This window comes from Nomascus leucogenys, chromosome 3, assembly GCF_006542625.1.
Source record: "Nomascus leucogenys isolate Asia chromosome 3, Asia_NLE_v1, whole genome shotgun sequence".
NCBI lineage: Eukaryota > Metazoa > Chordata > Mammalia > Primates > Hylobatidae > Nomascus > Nomascus leucogenys.
In genome coordinates this window covers 59,866,429-59,883,862 of record NC_044383.1, presented here as the reverse complement: position 1 = coordinate 59,883,862, position 17,434 = coordinate 59,866,429, and the positions used below count along the sequence as shown (strand labels likewise).

The 17,434-nt window shown below is 37.3% G+C and overlaps 1 protein-coding gene across 1 annotated transcript in view; it reads left to right on the top strand.

Annotated features, from left to right (window-relative positions):
* The window catches only part of COL19A1 (collagen type XIX alpha 1 chain), a 329,106-nt gene that overhangs the window by 260,109 nt on the left and 51,563 nt on the right, over window positions 1-17,434 (top strand). The window contains exons 20-34 of the mRNA XM_030804323.1: window positions 735-770; window positions 1,645-1,680; window positions 1,775-1,828; window positions 2,519-2,572; window positions 3,958-4,011; window positions 4,672-4,761; window positions 6,414-6,458; window positions 6,567-6,644; window positions 9,470-9,505; window positions 9,617-9,670; window positions 9,758-9,811; window positions 11,163-11,204; window positions 15,875-15,979; window positions 16,064-16,117; window positions 16,395-16,448. Of these exons, the coding sequence (XP_030660183.1) occupies window positions 735-770; window positions 1,645-1,680; window positions 1,775-1,828; window positions 2,519-2,572; window positions 3,958-4,011; window positions 4,672-4,761; window positions 6,414-6,458; window positions 6,567-6,644; window positions 9,470-9,505; window positions 9,617-9,670; window positions 9,758-9,811; window positions 11,163-11,204; window positions 15,875-15,979; window positions 16,064-16,117; window positions 16,395-16,448 (846 nt within the window). The remainder of the gene's footprint in view (window positions 1-734; window positions 771-1,644; window positions 1,681-1,774; window positions 1,829-2,518; window positions 2,573-3,957; window positions 4,012-4,671; window positions 4,762-6,413; window positions 6,459-6,566; window positions 6,645-9,469; window positions 9,506-9,616; window positions 9,671-9,757; window positions 9,812-11,162; window positions 11,205-15,874; window positions 15,980-16,063; window positions 16,118-16,394; window positions 16,449-17,434) is intronic.

The window sequence follows — 17,434 nt, the reverse complement described above, 5'->3', positions numbered from 1 at the left end:
CTATTTTTATTTGCATATCACCTATGCATTCTCCTGTATACTTCAAATCATTTCCAGATTACTTATAATACATAATACAATGTAAGTGCTATGTAAATAGTTGTTATACTGTATTATTTTTAAAATTTGTATAATTTTTATTGCTGTATTATTTTTTATTGTTTTTCTTTTTCAAATACTTTTTATCCACAATTACTTGAATCCATGGACACAGAACTTACAGATATGGTTAACCTCTTCAAGTCATTTTCATTAAAGTAAAAATGAAAACTAGAAAACTATTTTTAAAATAATGAGTTTGTATATTTAAGCACACAATTAACCAACTGGAAGAATTCAAATGAATATCTTTCTATTCAACATTTTTATCAGTTTCTTGCTGTCACTCCTATTTCACATCCAATTGGATGTGTGTGTGTGATCGTTTTCTATGTGAACTAGGCAATAGGAAGCTTTGACCTTGGGCAGCATTCCAATTTGTCAGCCACTTGGGATTTTATAAATGATATTAGAATGATTAACTCATTGTTCATTTGGGAATATAAAGGAGTTTTTAAATTAATTATCATATATTTCCTTTAAGCTGCAAAGGCGGACTGTGTGACACTCCGGGTATTTTTAGAGGTCTGTTTGCAATGGGGATCTGAGTTTGGCCTGTAGGGTTTATCCACACCCAGGTTTGGACAGTTTATTTCTAAGAGTGTTTAATTTTATTTTCTACCCCTTCTCCTTAGGGAGAGTCTTTTACAAAAGGAGAAAAAGGAGATAGAGTAAGTAGATATTTTATCACTACCTTGGGTTTTCTACTTCATTGATTTGTTTCTCTCTGATTTTCTGGTATGTTTACTTTGGAGTCTAATAGATTTGATTAAATAAGGTCGATGAGCATTTTACTTTTTCCTCTGTGATGTTTAACTCTTTTATTTTGATAAATAAGAAATTTTAAGCCTTGTTAACTGTTGCCATGCAAGGAGACTTCAACATTGGTTTGAGTTTTTTAATACATTGTTTAACCAATTACTAATAGTGATTGGACATGAATGTTATACAAGACATCCATCTGGGTATCAAAAATATAAAATTAAAATAAGAGATACATTTTTTTCCAAAAATTCTGTTAATGGCACAAAGTGGATTTATCAAATATATTAATAAGTCACAGAAAATTAAAAAAGCAAACGTGTTATAGCCAGTATCATCCTCTTTTGTATAACCTTAATTTTGTTGTGATTTTTTTTCATTAAGCACGTATAACTAAAAGTAGAATCACCAACACGTATTACCTTAAATTCTACTCTCCCTCATTCTTTCTCTGAAGTTTTAATTCTCTGGAACATGAGATTAGTTGGTGGCAAATTATAACTATGTCAGCTAAGTAGAGAATGCAGTGATTGCTAATGGGACATGATAATTACGGTGTCAAAAATGGCATTGGGGAAAAATTATTATAACGAAGAAATCAAGACAGTATTATTTATTAGTAGTAAGTATTTTGAATCATATTTTAGAATGAACTCTCCTTGATTTTATTGTGTCTTCCATAATTTCCCTTTTTATTGTATGTTAATTAATAGAAAAGTATCAGAGATGTCCATTTCCATCTGAATTTAAGCATTACCCTTATAGTAATTATTTTATTTACAGGGAGAACCTGGGATAATAGGATCACAGGGAGTAAAGGTAATTTCCTGGCGTTCTTCAATTTCATCTCCAACCTTAATGAGATTATAAAAATTAAAACAACATTGATCTTTCCTTCCCCCCACGTGTTTAGGGTGAACCTGGAGATCCTGGATCCCCTGGTTTAATGGGAAGTCCAGGACTAAAGGTATATAAGAAATAACTAAGATTTCTTGGGAAATAATTTGGGAATTATAGCCATTCTGTGTAAAACAGGGTGCTTTGGTGTGCCACTCATTTTCTTCGCAAATGCTCTCCGAGACTTTATCCTGTTTCCATGGTGATTTTCCCCACTGGCTGCATTTGTGACACACACACTAACTGTCTTTTGGTTCACAGTAGGATTTCTATACTCTTTTTCAGAGCATATTCACAGTAGCATCCCTAAAAGCTTTAAGAGTAAACAATGTGAGCTAAATCTATGACCTTGAGCTATATTCTTAAAAGGAACAGAATTCAAGATTCAGTTTCTAAACCAAAATTATGCAACCTTGAGTTGCTTGAGTTTCCCAAGTGGGATTCCACAGGAGTGTCCCAAGACAGCAGCTTTTGGAAGATGCAGGAGAAATTAATGTGGTGTACTCCCAGACAATGGGTAGGGCAAGTTACCCAGTTATCACCTGCTGGTGAGAACACATAAATTAAAAGTATCTGGAAACTATCTTGGTAATCCCAAAGCACATTTCAGTATTATACAGATAAAGTGGGAAAGTGGGATGGTGGAAAGTTGGTCTTCCTATACATGAAGATCACACTATTCTTTACAAATACTCAGGTACAATCTGTCTTTTTTCTTCTTTTTTAGCAAAGCTAAAGCATATACCACCTTTTGTTTTAGGGTCAGCAAGGATCTGCAGGCTCCACGGGACCCAGAGGACCGCCAGGAGATGTTGTATGTATAATGTCTTTTGATATTTCTGAAATTGAAATTGAGAGTAGGACATGTTTTTTAAAAACATCAACATCTGTTCAAGTAACTGAGTTATCCCTCATTTCGCAAAGACATAGGTCATCTATGCTACTAAAACTGATCATACCTAATGTCAGGAGCTATTGGGAAGACTAGACCCTTCATATAATCATGTGAGGTCCTTTTGAGTATCATTAGCCTAATAAATTGGTTTTTGGAGCTCAAGTTAATTAAATTGTCATTTTGGACATGCTTGTCAGTGCTGTACCAGCAGTAGAGGAGATTGGAAATGTCAAAAGAAATAAAGAACACCAAAGAGAAAGCAAACATTTTCAATATTCACAGTTTTTAGTTCAAGTCTCCATCTAAGGAAGACATTTCCAAAGCTTCTATCGTTTTCTAGCAAAAGCCTTCCAAAAAAAGCAAGTCTTTAAAAGTATGTCTGGAGGAAAATCGACAGATTGCATTATAACCTAGCTTTAGTGGACTTAAAATATTCAATACACCTTTCTATTCATTATCCAGATCAGCTTTTTATTCCTTGGACAACCTTCTAGCCTTCTGACAACTTGGGAGCTGCGAGCTCTCCATCAGTTCACAACTGAGCAAAATAAGAAAAATCCTTGGCCATAAGTCCTTGGAGACTGATCACTATCTGACCATGGTTAGAGTTCCCTCCAGGCAACTCTTAGGATCTCTCCTTTTTTCATGCCCTGGGAACAGCCCCTTAACCTCACGTTCTGTTCTCCATGCTCACCGCTTGAGCCTCTCCTGTCTATTGGTCGGTGCACATATTCTGCTTGGTACTTTGAATACCCAGTTTATAGAGCAAAGCTTTTTATCACTCCCCTATGCCAAGTAATGGGCCACTGTAGATAAACCTAGTGGACAGATCTTATGAAAAGAGAGATAATCCTGGTGGCACAAGTGGAGCCACAATGCTCAAAAACTGAGATCAAGTGATAGTGGCCAGAGCTATAAAAAGAACAAAATCAAAAGGGAAAGAGCCACTGTTTCTAAAGCACAGTAAAAATATATTTTTCTAGTTGCCCTAGAGTCCTTTGGAATCATTATGTGATGCTGCCAACCACCATCCTTCCTCGATGGCAATAATATGGGTGAGACATTCGGTTCAATTCGACTTTAGTTTCTTTCCTATGGCATCCAGGTGGCTTCACTTGAAACAACAAACCACGTAGAATCACTAGTATTTTTCCAGGTCTTAAAGGCCAAAATCAATCCAACTCCTTCCATTAATAAGTTGTATGTTAAAATTCTGTTCTCTTGACAGAGATTCACAGATATAGGGAAATGTTATTATAAGAGATGTTCTCATTACTCTTTCTTATTAACTCTGAGTTTTCTAGGGATTGCCAGGAGAACATGGTATCCCAGGAAAACAAGGCATTAAAGGAGAAAAGGTATAGTTTACATTTTCCTCATTGTATATGTTAAGTAGATAGGAGGAAGAGACAGAGGATCATAAGGGAGATGAAAGGACAGCCCAGGGCTTCTGGGATTGTGCAGATTGTGCACATTAACTACAATGTAAATGGCACCCCCTAGAGTTGTGCATTTGGCAGCCCTGGTTCTGGCACAGGAATGCCATGTGACAAAATGAACTGACAGATGAAGATATTAGGAGTCTGAAAGTCAAGCTCAGTTACCAATTCTTGTATAAACCTAAGAAGTCTCTTAATCTTGCAGGATCTGTTTCTTGATATCTACATGGAAACAGTGCATTAACATTGAACAATTATTGGAGAATAACTTAAAGAAAACATAAAGATCATCTATAGAAATTTATTAATAGATACGCCCTTTTGTGCATATATATATATATATATATATACACACATGCATATGTTTCATGATACTGCTAACATAACTAACTGCAAAATTTAAATGCACTGAACAGGCATGAATTAGGTACTCGATAAATATTGTTTAGTGAGTTGGTGAGTGAATGAATGAAGTTTGACTGGCCATGATGACAACTTAAAGCAATGGAAACCACTGCCTCCTCACTTCCCACCATGAACCTGAGCATCAAAGTAAGAATCTTACCTTGTTTTCCACAGGGAGATCCGGGTGGGATCATAGGCCCTCCCGGGCTTCCAGGTCCAAAAGGTGAGGCTGGTCCTCCAGGGAGAAGCCTGCCAGGGGAACCAGTAAGTATTAGTCCTTTTGTTAATATTTTTCTTGCAAGTTCATTAATTACTACTTGTGGGTTCCTAGTTTCAGATCACAAGTATGGAAATAAGTTTAGGTCTGCAAAAAAAAGGAAAAAAGAACTTAAAACAGAACTACCATTTGACCTAGCAATCCCACTACTGGGTTTCTTTTCCCAAAAGAAAATAAATAGTTCTACAACAAAGACGCATGTATTTGTATGTTCATTGCAACTCTATTCATGGTAGCAATGACATGGATTCAAACTACATGCCCATCTACAGTAGCCTAGATAAAGAAAATGTGATACATATAACCATGGAATACTATGCAGCCATAAAAAGGACAAAATCATATCCTTTGCAGCAACATGGATATAGCTGGAGGCCATTATCCTAAGCAAATTAATGCAGGAACAGAAAATGAAATACTACATGTCCCCACTTATAAGTGGGAGCTAAACATTGGTTGCACACCAACATAGTAGAGATGGGAGCAAAAGACATGGGGGACTACTGATGGGGGAGAGTTGAAGGGAGGCAAGGTTGAAAAACTGTCAGGCACTATGCTTATTTCCTTGGGTAGCGGGATCATTCATACAATAAACCTGAGCAACATGCAATTTACTCGTATAATAAACCTGTACCTGTACCCCTGAACCTAAAATAAAAGTCAGGGGAAAAAGAAATATTCATCTATTCATCTTATTCTTTCTTTTTTTTTTTTTTTTTTTGAGACAGGGTCTTAATCTGTCACCCAGGCTAGAGTGCAGTGGTCCAATTATGGATCACTGCAGCCTCCACCTCCAGGATTCGAGTGATCCTCCCACCCCAGCCTCCTGAGTAGTGGTGACAACAGGCACACACCACCATGCCTGGCTAATTTTTATATTTTTTGTATAGATGGGGTTTCACCATGTTGTCCATGCTGGTCTCGAACTACTGAGCTCAAGCGGTCTGCCCATCTCGGCCTCTCAAAGTGCTGGGATTACAGGCATCTTATTCTTTAAATCAGAGATAAAATCTCTTAAAAGTTCGATAAGCAAAGGGCTTTCTTCTGAAGAAAATATACATGCATACAACATTTTGCTTATGATTTTGGAGATTCCTAGGTCCCCTGAATCCTAGGCATGAATTCTGTAGAGATCTATGAATCCCAGTCAGGTACACTGGTTTTAAACCAAAACCTTCCTAGGGCAGTATTGTAAAACAGAAAAACTACCTGAAATTTCCCTTCCAGAGGTTTTGCAGGTATCACCATGGTTTGTCATTTGCAGAAAATGTCTTTGTGACCCAGACTATTCCCACAACATTGAAAATTGGACTGCTGGAAAATCTAAATAACCAATGTTTTAAAAATATGTTTTACCTACCTTTGTTTTTCATCTCCTTTGAACTTTTTATGTATTAAATAATAATAATATTTCTCAATATCAGGTGCCTCATTTTATAAATAAAAATCTTTTATATTTTAAAGCAACTATACAAAATCTGTAACATATTGGAATTTTTACTCCCTGTTCCTTATTCTTTTATAGAAAAAGATTTATTCAAGTAAGATGAAGAGTGATGAAACATATTTTAGTTCTAAATTCTAATGTGTTTACAACCTTTCTAGAAGAAGATATGTATTCACATTTTTTTTCTTTTAGGGATTAGATGGAAGTCCTGGAGCACCTGGTCCACGTGGACCAAAGGTATACAAATATTATAGTTAATTTTTAAGGAATTAATAATTAACAAAATATAGCAGAAAAATTTATGTGTCTTGAGCCTTGCACTAACAGAAGCCTTTCATTTCACAGGGTGAAAGAGGACTTCCAGGTGTTCACGGTTCCCCAGGGGACATAGGCCCACCAGGGGTAGGAATTCCTGGTAGAACAGTAAGTGAAATTCATTCGAGTCCTTGTTGATTCCAATATTGTGAAACAAAATCCAGTGTCAAATTTTAACAAGGAGAAAAGAATAGAAAGGTCAGAGGAGGAAATACAAATAAACACTATCCAGAGAGGACTGATGGGCATTGAGGTTGTATCACTTAAGCACAGAGACAGTACCCACTGTTTGTTTATTAACTTACAGATGCTGGTCACACATACACTAAGTTTGGATTAGAAGCAGTCATTTAACTCTTATACCTCTATTCTATATATTAAAAAGCACAAATACATGTTTGTAAGATTTTAAGAATGCCTAATATTAGGTCATTATATATTACAGCTTGTTTTTAATTAAGTTAAAACAAGAAATTAATATTTAAACTGGATGGAGTATGCATAAGTGAAATGACACCAAAAAGGTCTGAGTAACATCTTCAGAGTGAAGAGACAGTGTTTTCAATGGTAAAAACAAACAATGGGAAGTTTTTAAAGTATTTAAACTATAAAGACAGAGCCTAGAACAGCCCCTATTAATAATGACCACTATATCCACACTTGTAGATCAAATAATAATAAATGTACAATTTTCATTTACTATGAAAAGACATAAAAGGTTTTCGAACAAGAAAAGTGGAAATAAATGGTTATTCTAATGACATTAATTTAGAAAATTGGTCTGTGTGGTGTAATAGAAAAACTAACTTTTTTCCTATTCTGCTCTGAACATTCAACATAAATACAATTCTGACACCAGATATGTGGGGTTTTTTTTCCCCTACTCATCAATTCCCCAATGGACATCAACTGGATGTTCTGTTAGTCAATTCATGTCTGACACTGTCTACCTGGAGTTAAGAGTCAGATCCCACAGGTTAAGGGCTCAGTCCCACAAAACTGACCCCTACTTCAGAGGCCAACTGCATGTCTGGGCCTTCATGACTTCTGTCCAACCAGCTATAAATTGGGAGCTTCCATGACCCCCACCTCAGGTTCTATAGTTTGCTAGAGTGGTCCACAGAATCAAGTAACGCTTTCTTACATTTACTGGTTTATTATATCAGTAAAGGATATGATAAACGATACAGCTGAATGGTCAGAAGAAGAGATACAAAGAGAGAGGTCTGCAAGGGTCCCTGAGTGTAGGAGCTTCGGTCCCACGGAGTTGGGGTGTGTCACTCTCCTGGCACGTGGGTGTTTTTGCCAGCCTGGAAGCTCTCTAAACCCCATATTTTGGGATTTTATGGAGGCTTCATCATGTCGGCAAGATTGATAATTAACTATATTTCCAGCCCCTCTCCCCTCTTCAGAGAATGCGGGGTGGGCTGAAAGGCCAAACTTCTAACTGTGGCTTGGTCTTTCTGGTGATCAGCTCCTATCCAGGAGCCCACCAAGAGTCACCTCATTGGAACAAAAGACTCTCCTGTCACCCAAGAAACCCAAGGGATTAGGAGCTCTGTGTCAGGAACCGGGGCCAAAAAACAAGTATTAGAACAGAACTTTATGTTAGCAACCTATTGTTAAGGAATTTACAGGGTTTTAGGAGCTCTGTGCCAGGAACTGGGGACAGAGACCAAATATTATTTTATCACAATATCACATCCTTATATTGAAGTTATCATGAGAAGTTAAAAGAAAGCATAAGTAGTGAAGGGTTATGTTGTGAATGAGGGCTGTCTGATTTGCCAGGGCAAGAATGTAAAAGACCATTGGAGATGGAAATTAAACCAAATGAAAACTTGTATCAGAAAATTATTAGAGGCTGGGCCTGGTGGCTCACGCCTGTAATCCCAGCATTTTGGGAGGCCAAGGCAGGTGGATCACTTGAGGTCAGGAGTTTGAGACCAGTCTGGCCAACACAGTGAAACCCCATCTCTGCTAAACATACAAAAATTAGACGAATGTGGTGGCGGGCGCCTGTAATCCCAGCTACTCAAGAGACTGAGGCAGGAGAATCGCTTGAACCCAGGAGGCGGAGGTTGCAATGAGCTGAGATTGCACCACTGCACTTCAGCCTGGGTGACAGAGTGAGACTCCATCTCAAAAAAAAAAAAAAGAAAAAAGAAAAGAAAATTATTCGGGAAGTGATGGTGGTTGAGGAAAAAATCACTCAGGGACACAGGATAAATAGAAAGGGAGGAAAAAGTAGCTTTGGCAAGAGCAGTGATATGAATATTTATTTATTTAAATAAGAAAGGAAAAATCAGTGAGCAGTTACTGAAGTTAACTACTAAGAAACCAGCTCTTGACTCACTTAGGTTGAAAATTCCTCAAACAGAAGTTCATAGTTACCTAAGAGCGGTACAACTACCATCATTGAGTTCCCTGATAATCTCCCAGCCTCATTTTATTTATCCCAAATTCTAATTTTCTAAAAGTAGAAAAAAATCATTGATTCGTGTTTTGCCTCCTACTCCCGTCACTGAACACTGGTTCTGGTGATTTCTTCCAAGAGATAAATGACACAAAGTTGAAAGCAGAAAAGAAAAGAATCCCCGAACCAGTTACCCCTGTGGGTGGTCAGTTTCTGACAGGTGGAATCTGGATGCATTCTTTGTGCCCTCATGAATGTGCAGTGACAGATTATGGTAATGAGATAGATGTCCCAAATCCCTGAGCAAAATCATGTTGATGTTTCCAGCAACAGGTATTGATTAAGTATTCACCTACGACCTGAAAGTCTTGGCCGACTTTGCAGTTTTCCACGTGTGTACGGTGGCAAACCCTTTTGTTCCTCTAAGTAAACTACAATGTTTAGTCTTTTATGTCACTTGGATAATTTATGGACATTCTTGGTGGAATTTTAATAAGAAAATCTCATTTGTACTTAGGGGTCCCAAGGACCACCTGGAGAGCCAGGTATTCAGGTAAGCTACTAAACTAATTTTTTAGCACAGCAAAGCCAGCTTGCTTACTTGGGGGAAATGACTGAAAGAACATCCTCATAAGTAATTGTCTTTATTTCCCTCCTTTTCTAGGGTCCTCGAGGTCTCCCTGGGTTGCCAGGAACTCCAGGGACTCCAGGGAATGATGTAAGGACTTTCTTTATCTACCCTCCCCCATTTTAATCTGCACCTGTGCCACGTGCAAAGATTGAACATGGATACCTCTGTTTTCAGGGAGTTCCAGGGAGAGATGGAAAGCCAGGCCTGCCAGGCCCCCCAGGTGACCCGGTATGTAGACAGACCTTGTCTGATTTATATATCTTAAATGCACCCAGAAGCCAAACAGCCTACCAAGCAAGTTTTGCTGTCCAAACTAATTAGAATGCTCGGTGACTGCTTGGTGATTTTGTTTATCCCCATTATTTTGTTGAGGGAAAAAAAATTCAGGCTGGTTCAGCATTTCTGTGTGTGTGATGAATACTTATTTCCTAAGGGTATAATTCAACTGTACAATTTTGCCCCAGGCTGAGCCTTGGCGTATAATGTCTCGATCCCATTGAAAATTGAGATAAAATATATTGCCACGATTTCTATTTTTTCTAATGCTAGTGGCTAAATGAATTTCATTTTTCTGAATGATGTTTTGCAGATAAGTTGCCTACAATATGTTATAGATCCATTGATTCTGTAGTTTTAAAATGTTGTGATGATTAAATTATGAAAACTGGCTTGAGTAGGCTCTTAGAAAAAGGGTTTAGGCACAAATGTGTGTTTCAAAGTTTTATTTTAGGTTAAACCTTGCTTTGAGCAACAGTGAAACCCCTTTAAATAGCCTCAGACTCGGCAGTTATAATTTGAGAGGCCATATGGTACATGACATTGTATTGAGTCTTGTATAATAAAATCCAAATCTGGCTTCTCAGTTCTAAGCCTCACAAATCCTTTGTACCTCTCACAGTGTTCGGGCCTTATGTGCCTTTATAAGCTATGTGTGGAGGCATATTTTGGCATTACTTTAACGCCACTGTTGAGTGAATCACTTGTGCATTTTTCTGGGAATCTTGCAAAAACTTTACTTGGGTTTACATAGTGTCTCTCTGAAAGAACATCTTAAGACATGTGGCCAAAATGTGGCCCAAGTTCCTTCAGTGTTTGTCTTGCCTATCACTTAAGCCAACTGTAGGTTCTTTTGAACTTCCATGAGAAATAACTTTAAGGCAAACTTATCTGGTACTTTACATATTTCTCAACAGCCTGATAATGTGTCCGCCAGAGGAGTGATTTCCTTTTAATAAATAATTTATCTTTATGTATTGTTTAAAACCAATAATATACCAGGGACGGCATAAAGGTTGCCATGAAACTATAAAATAGGGATGCACAGTCAAAACTATGATATGTGTGTTTGCACATTCAAGAGAGAAGAATAGTGAACATTTTTCAAAATTTGTTCTGAATTCTATCAGTGCCATGTGCACATTTCTCGATACGAAACATAATGTTAAGCCAGTGATTCTAAAGTGAGACACCAGAAGCTTCATGGCATTTTGAGGAAAAATGTCTACATTATACTATATGTTTATATTGTATTGTGTTCATATATAAATACATATATTTGGTTTTATCTTCTTAACCACAGATTGCACTTCCTCTCTTGGGAGACATCGGTGCTTTGCTCAAGGTACTCTATTGCTGTGTAAGAAATTATGTGTTAATTTCTAGGAAAAATCAGAAAGAAAAATATTTAGCAGAAATCGAGTCAATTACTTAGCTGGAACTACAATTCGATTTTTAAATGGCAGGACATCTTTAAGATAGGAAAATAAACATGTATCTTATATATCTTGTGCCATTTATCCTAATTCTTTCACTGTCTTCTTCTTCTTTACCAGCCTCTCATTTTGGGTGGGGCAGGGGTGGAGGGCAGTGGGTAGAATAGTTATGAATTGGCTACAGGGAAGGAATTATGTCATTTGCACCCTGGAGTAGATTATTCTCTCCTCTGGAGGAACATCTTTCTCTTAATGGGTGTTGACTCACCCTGGCTCACTACTGTGAAACCTAATCCTTCTCACTATATCTGGCCTGGTCATTCCCAAGATGAAAATCAGTGCTGCTCTATAAATAGCCACTTACAAGGCTGAATTTTGATGTCATGGGATTTTACAAAATTCCACAGTCAGCAAGTGCCCTAATACCTGTTACTCTGTTCAATAAAAATCACCTCTACCTATTATCATCTCAGGGAATTAGTCTTGCTACCTCTTTTTTTTTTTTATCTCTCTAACACTTCCCTGTATTTTATCAGTAAAACAGGTAGGGGGGGGATGATAATGGCACATATGTAAGGGTATGTATTTGCATGTTTCTGCCTGGTATGCTAAGATTGAGTGAGGCCACATGAAAATCAGGCCCTTGGCTTCATGCTCAAACACAGTGTGTTGTATCTGTCTTTGTATGAATGGACACTGTGTATGTGTACACACATGCACGCACACACACACAGACTATAGTTATATATATACATAATTTAGTTTGAATTTCTGGCATTTAGCCCAGTGATTTATTTGCACAATAGTAAGCAGGCAGAAATATTTGTTTAATTTAATTCAAAAGACTCGAGTTCTAGCATATACATTTGTAAGGTAGAGTTTTGAGAATAGATATATAAAATAAGTGTAAATATGAATATAAATATAAAAATATATTAAAGAAGTTTCTAAGACCTTCAAAAGCCAGCAGTTTTTGTAAGCCCGAGAAGAATATTTGTGGGGATTTCAGGAAAATCTTATATTTATTGAGTTAAAATTACATGCCAGTCAATATACCACTTTACTTATATCATCTTATTTAATTTCTGTAATAATCTTATGAGTTCAGGCTGTTGCAGCATTCCCACTCTATAGATGAGATACCTGAAGTTCTCAGCAGTTAAGTAACTTTTTCAGAGCCATACGGCAAGTAAATGTAACATTAACACAGGAACATAGGTCCTCAGACATTAAGTCCTAGATTCTTTATAAGACAGTGGTGCTGGAAATAGCAGGATTGCCGGAGTTATATCATTTCAGAATACTTAGGGTTCTTTAAGGATGAGAAACTTGTATGCTTTAGTAGAAATGAATATACTGGCAGAATATGGGATCTCACAGAACAGATAAAAGGACCATGAATAGGCTCTGACGGGAAGTGGAATCAGGGCTCTCAGAAGTGGAACTAATTGACAATGTCGCCCGGGAATCATCCCTCTAATGAATGTGCTCTGCCGTTGCTCCAGTCCCTACATCATTTCACTAAGGTTCTGAGTCCATAACGAGCAGGACATCTTGACTGATAGTCTCCACAAACTGTATACAATAGAAGAAAGGGGAGGTATGTAGTTTCCCGAACAAAATCCAAATACAGGAATTTAGACTGTGGGTTGGATCTGTCAGGCCAAGGTAATAACATCATGTTAAATCCTGATCTTGTTATCCTATATGTTAACACTATCTCTCTCTGCCTTGAGTCTTTAGCCAATTTGATCATCCTGCTTTCTGTTTGCAAAAATATCTTTGATTAAAGTGTTAAAAAGAACTGGCATAATTACAGGCACCTTCAAAGGCCTTCTTCTATATTAATCAGTGTATCAATCCCTCTTTGAATGACTTTATGTATTGGTTAATAATTGATGCATCTTTATTCTTTCCATGAGAAAATCTTAAGACATTTTTCCAAGAATGTTAACAAAACTCAGTTATTTAAATTTGCCATTCTGGTAACCCTAACCCAAAGAAAATGAAGTCAGTTTCAAATGACTCTTAAAAATTATATTTATCATAATGATTATTTTTTAATGTTTTACTAAAATAGTCTATTGAATAATCTATTCTAACATGTTGCTCCATATTGATATGCCAAGGTTTTGCTCCATATTGAGATGCCATGTTTGTGTCTGCAGATCATTATCTTTTTCATACTTTTTGAAATCCTTTTGTTTTTCTTAAGTTCTCAAGTGTCTCTTTATCTTCATAGTTTTTCAGGTGTCAGTAATAGTTCTATAAATATATATATTTAACTCCCCTGCCAACACATTATCCCTGTGAAATAATCCAGGTGGTAAAATTCATCTGGGAAACATTGCATATAACCCTAGTTCCCTTTTATATATTCAGACTCTAAGAAAGACCACCATGAAGAGAGCTGTTTAACCCAGCATTTTTTTATATACTTTAAGTTCTGGGGTACATGTGCAGAACGTGCAGGTTTGTTACATAGGTATACATGTGCCATGGTGGTTTGCTGCACCCATCAACCCGTCATCTACATTAGGTATTTCTCCTAATGCTATCCCTCCCCTACCCCTCCAACCCCTGACAGGCCCCAGTGTGTGATGTTCCCCTCCCTGTGTCCATGTGTTCTCATTGTTCAATTCTCACTTGTGAGTGAGAACATATGGTGTTTAGTTTTCTGTTCTGGTGTTAGTTTGCTGAGAATTATGGTTTCCAGCTTCATCCATGTCCCTGCAAAGGACATGAGCTCATCCTTTTTTATGGCTGCATAGTTTTCCATGGTGTATATGTGCCACATTTTCTTTATCCAGTCTGTCATTGATGGGCTTTTGGGTTGGTTCCAAGTCTTTGCTGTTGTGAACAGTGCTGCAGTAAACATACGTGTGCATGTGTCTTTATAGCAGCATGATTTATAATCCTTTGGGTATATACCGAGTAATGGGATTGCTGTAACCCAGCATTTTTTAGATGATTTGCCTCATGTATTCATCAGGGTTCTCTAGAGGGACAGAACTAATAATATATATGTATATATGAAAAGGAGCTTATTAAGGAGAATTGACTCATGCGATTACAAGGTAAAGTCCGACAATAGGCTGTCTGCAAGTCGAAGAGCAAGGAAGCCAGTAGTGGATCAGCCCAAGTCTCAAAACCTCAAAAGTAGGGAAGCTGACAGTGCAGCCTTCAGTCTGTGGCCAAAGGCCTGAGAGCCCCTGGCAAACCACTAGTGTAAGTCTGAGAGTCCAAAGCTGAAGAATTTGGAGTCTTATGTTTGAGGGCAGGAAGCATCCAGCACAGGAGAAAGATGAAAGCCAGAAGACTCAGCAAGTCAACCCCTTCCACCTTCTGCCTGCTTTATTCTAGCCTCACTGGCACCCGATTAGATTGCGCTCACCCACATTGAGGGTGGGTCTGCCTCTCCCAGTCCACCAACTCAAATGTTAATCTCCTTTGGCAACACTCTCACAGACACACCTGGGAACAATACTTTGCATCCTTCAATCCGATCAAGTTGACACTCAGTATTAACCATCACACCTTGTAAGCTTTTCAGTATCATGCAAAATTAGTGTTCCAAGGAGCCCATGTTTGAAAATCAGATTGACAGTGCTATTCATTAGGTCAAAAATATTGAATTTGAATAGCCATGGGCTTTCTTGCCAGCTTCTTATCAATAAGAAGCTTCACTTCGTTTTCATGTTTAAAGATTCTTCCCTTTAGGGAAAAGGATGGAAGAATGGAAACTTAAGTTGTCCTACCTTCTGTCAACTGTTAAACTGTCTCCCCCACTCAGTGGCCCTTATTCTGTGCCTTTCTTGGTCATATTCTTATTCCAACAATTTATTTAAAAATAAGCCTATATAGAGCTTTTCACACACACTTTCTTTAGCTGTGTGATGAGAGTTATGTTTATCTTATGAGCTCAGACACTTGAAGTCAAGCCTTCCCAGATCAGCTAAAGGTTGCAGAGAAGGCAATGGAAAGGTAATTTCACTTAGATTTCCTATTGTCACTTGGATTTGACCTAGGAGTCAAGTTTTTGTCAGTCAAGTAATTATTTCTCTCGAGTGCCTCCACTGACAAAATGTTAGTATGTAGTTGGAGAACTAATTTTGCTACCAAAAGAACAAATCCTTTCTTCACAATTTTTTCTGTTGTTTTTAAAATGATTTATGCTATAGGTTGTTTGAATTCTGTAATCTTGCTGGGTTTTCTAAACTTTATTACCACTCCCTTTTAAAACATTCTGCTAAACAATTGAGCCTCAGTTTTTGTTCCTGACTTATGTGTCTTTTCCTTATTTATTTGGAATTTTCTATTTAAGTGTCATTGGAGACCTGTTTTAAAAATAAAAGTTCATCAATATCATAAACAGATATCACTGATGAGCTTTGTAAATAGTTTTTACCTCACAAAAATTAATGTTTTTAAATTGGATAAATCAAGTGTCTGAAAGCAGAATGACCTATCTATATCACTCGTCTCCAGAGGTTCCAAAAAGACTTCACATCACATGAAACCTCACCTTTATAGATGGCTTTTATGACTCTCTCAGTAACCTTATCTTTACACTCATTAGAATTTCTGTGGCAACTGCCAAGGCAGTGTCCCAGGGCTGAAAAGCAACAAAGGAGAAGAAGGAGGCGCTGGTGAGCCTGGAAAGTATGATTCCATGGCCCGGAAGGTGAGAAGCCTGGCTGAATGTTTACGATCCCTGTGGGTTACATGTAGTGCATTCTCTCAGTTCTGTTCTTCCTCTGTCCTCTAGGGTGATACAGGGCCACGGGGTCCTCCAGGAATCCCAGGAAGAGAGGGACCAAAGGTAAGAAATTCTCTCCTCCACTTTCCCCTGTGGGACCCTCAATTTAGTATGAAAAAAAGAACCCGATTTGAAAATAGACAACTTTTAAAATACATATATATGGAGAGAGAGAGAGAGAGACAAAGTGATGTAAAAGCCACTTGCAAATGTTGCTATTTATTTGTTCCCTGACCCTGTCCAAATTACATGCCCCAAGTGTTCTTAGAAGAGATTTTTTTCATTTCCAAAAGATAAGAAAAATGATTGCATGTGCTAGTTGAATGTATTGTCTTTTTAGGGAAGCAAAGGAGAGCGGGGCTACCCTGGGATACCTGGGGAGAAAGGCGATGAGGTAACAGATTCTTTTCTGATTATATAGTCCTAATATTGATTCTCTTTACGTGGCTCAACAGAGTAAAAATGTTAATTTTTCTATAGCTCAGATCTGATGCTATAACCAATAAAAACAAAGACCACTTAGAGCTTTTAAAATGTTGACACATTTTTAAATAACATGTTTATGTTTATTACCAATGGTCTAGTTTTAGAGACAAGGAAATTAAGGCACAAAGTTAATATGTCAGTTATAATTTTTCTGTTTTTATTTAACAGATAATAATTCCAGCTCTCTCAAAATAAAAGTAAGGGAAAGGGGGAAAGGCAAATTTTCTCAAAAGGCTCCCAGGATAGCTAAGAGATTTAAAGGAATAGTAGTTGGACGACCAGCCTAGCAGTAAGGGCAGCTTGAGAACCCAGCAGAGCTTCCATGGGTACCACTAAACTCTGATTAAACTTCAGCAACCTTGGATTGTCTGTGTCTTTGCTCAGCTTTCAAATTCTTCGGAGAAAAAACACTATCAGAAGAATCTTCTTGTTCTAGTTTACATCAGCTGCTCACCCGTTGGACTAAGGTTCCAAGTCCAATGTGCTTTTGAGATAATGGTATAATTTTCTGACTCTAAGGCATGGTGATGCTCAGGACATCATTTTTTTCCTACATAATTCACATTAACTCTTAGAAAAACCAATTAGAATGATGAATTGCTGTTAGTTTAAACAGTTTTGATACTAATAATTCTTAATGAAAGTAAGTAAGCCATCTGGCATATATTAACCTTGATGTTATTGTGGAAAATCATAACTATATAAAGAAAATCCAGTTTTCTAGGTGGAGTTATATTTTACATTACCAGTAATCATCATGTACTATTGTTTCTAATTAATATTGCTTATAATCTAGAAAACTTTGAGATTTGATTTTTTCCCAAGTTAAAAATTGAATACCAAATATATTCAATATTTATTTTCATCCATAAATAAAACATTATCTTCAAAATA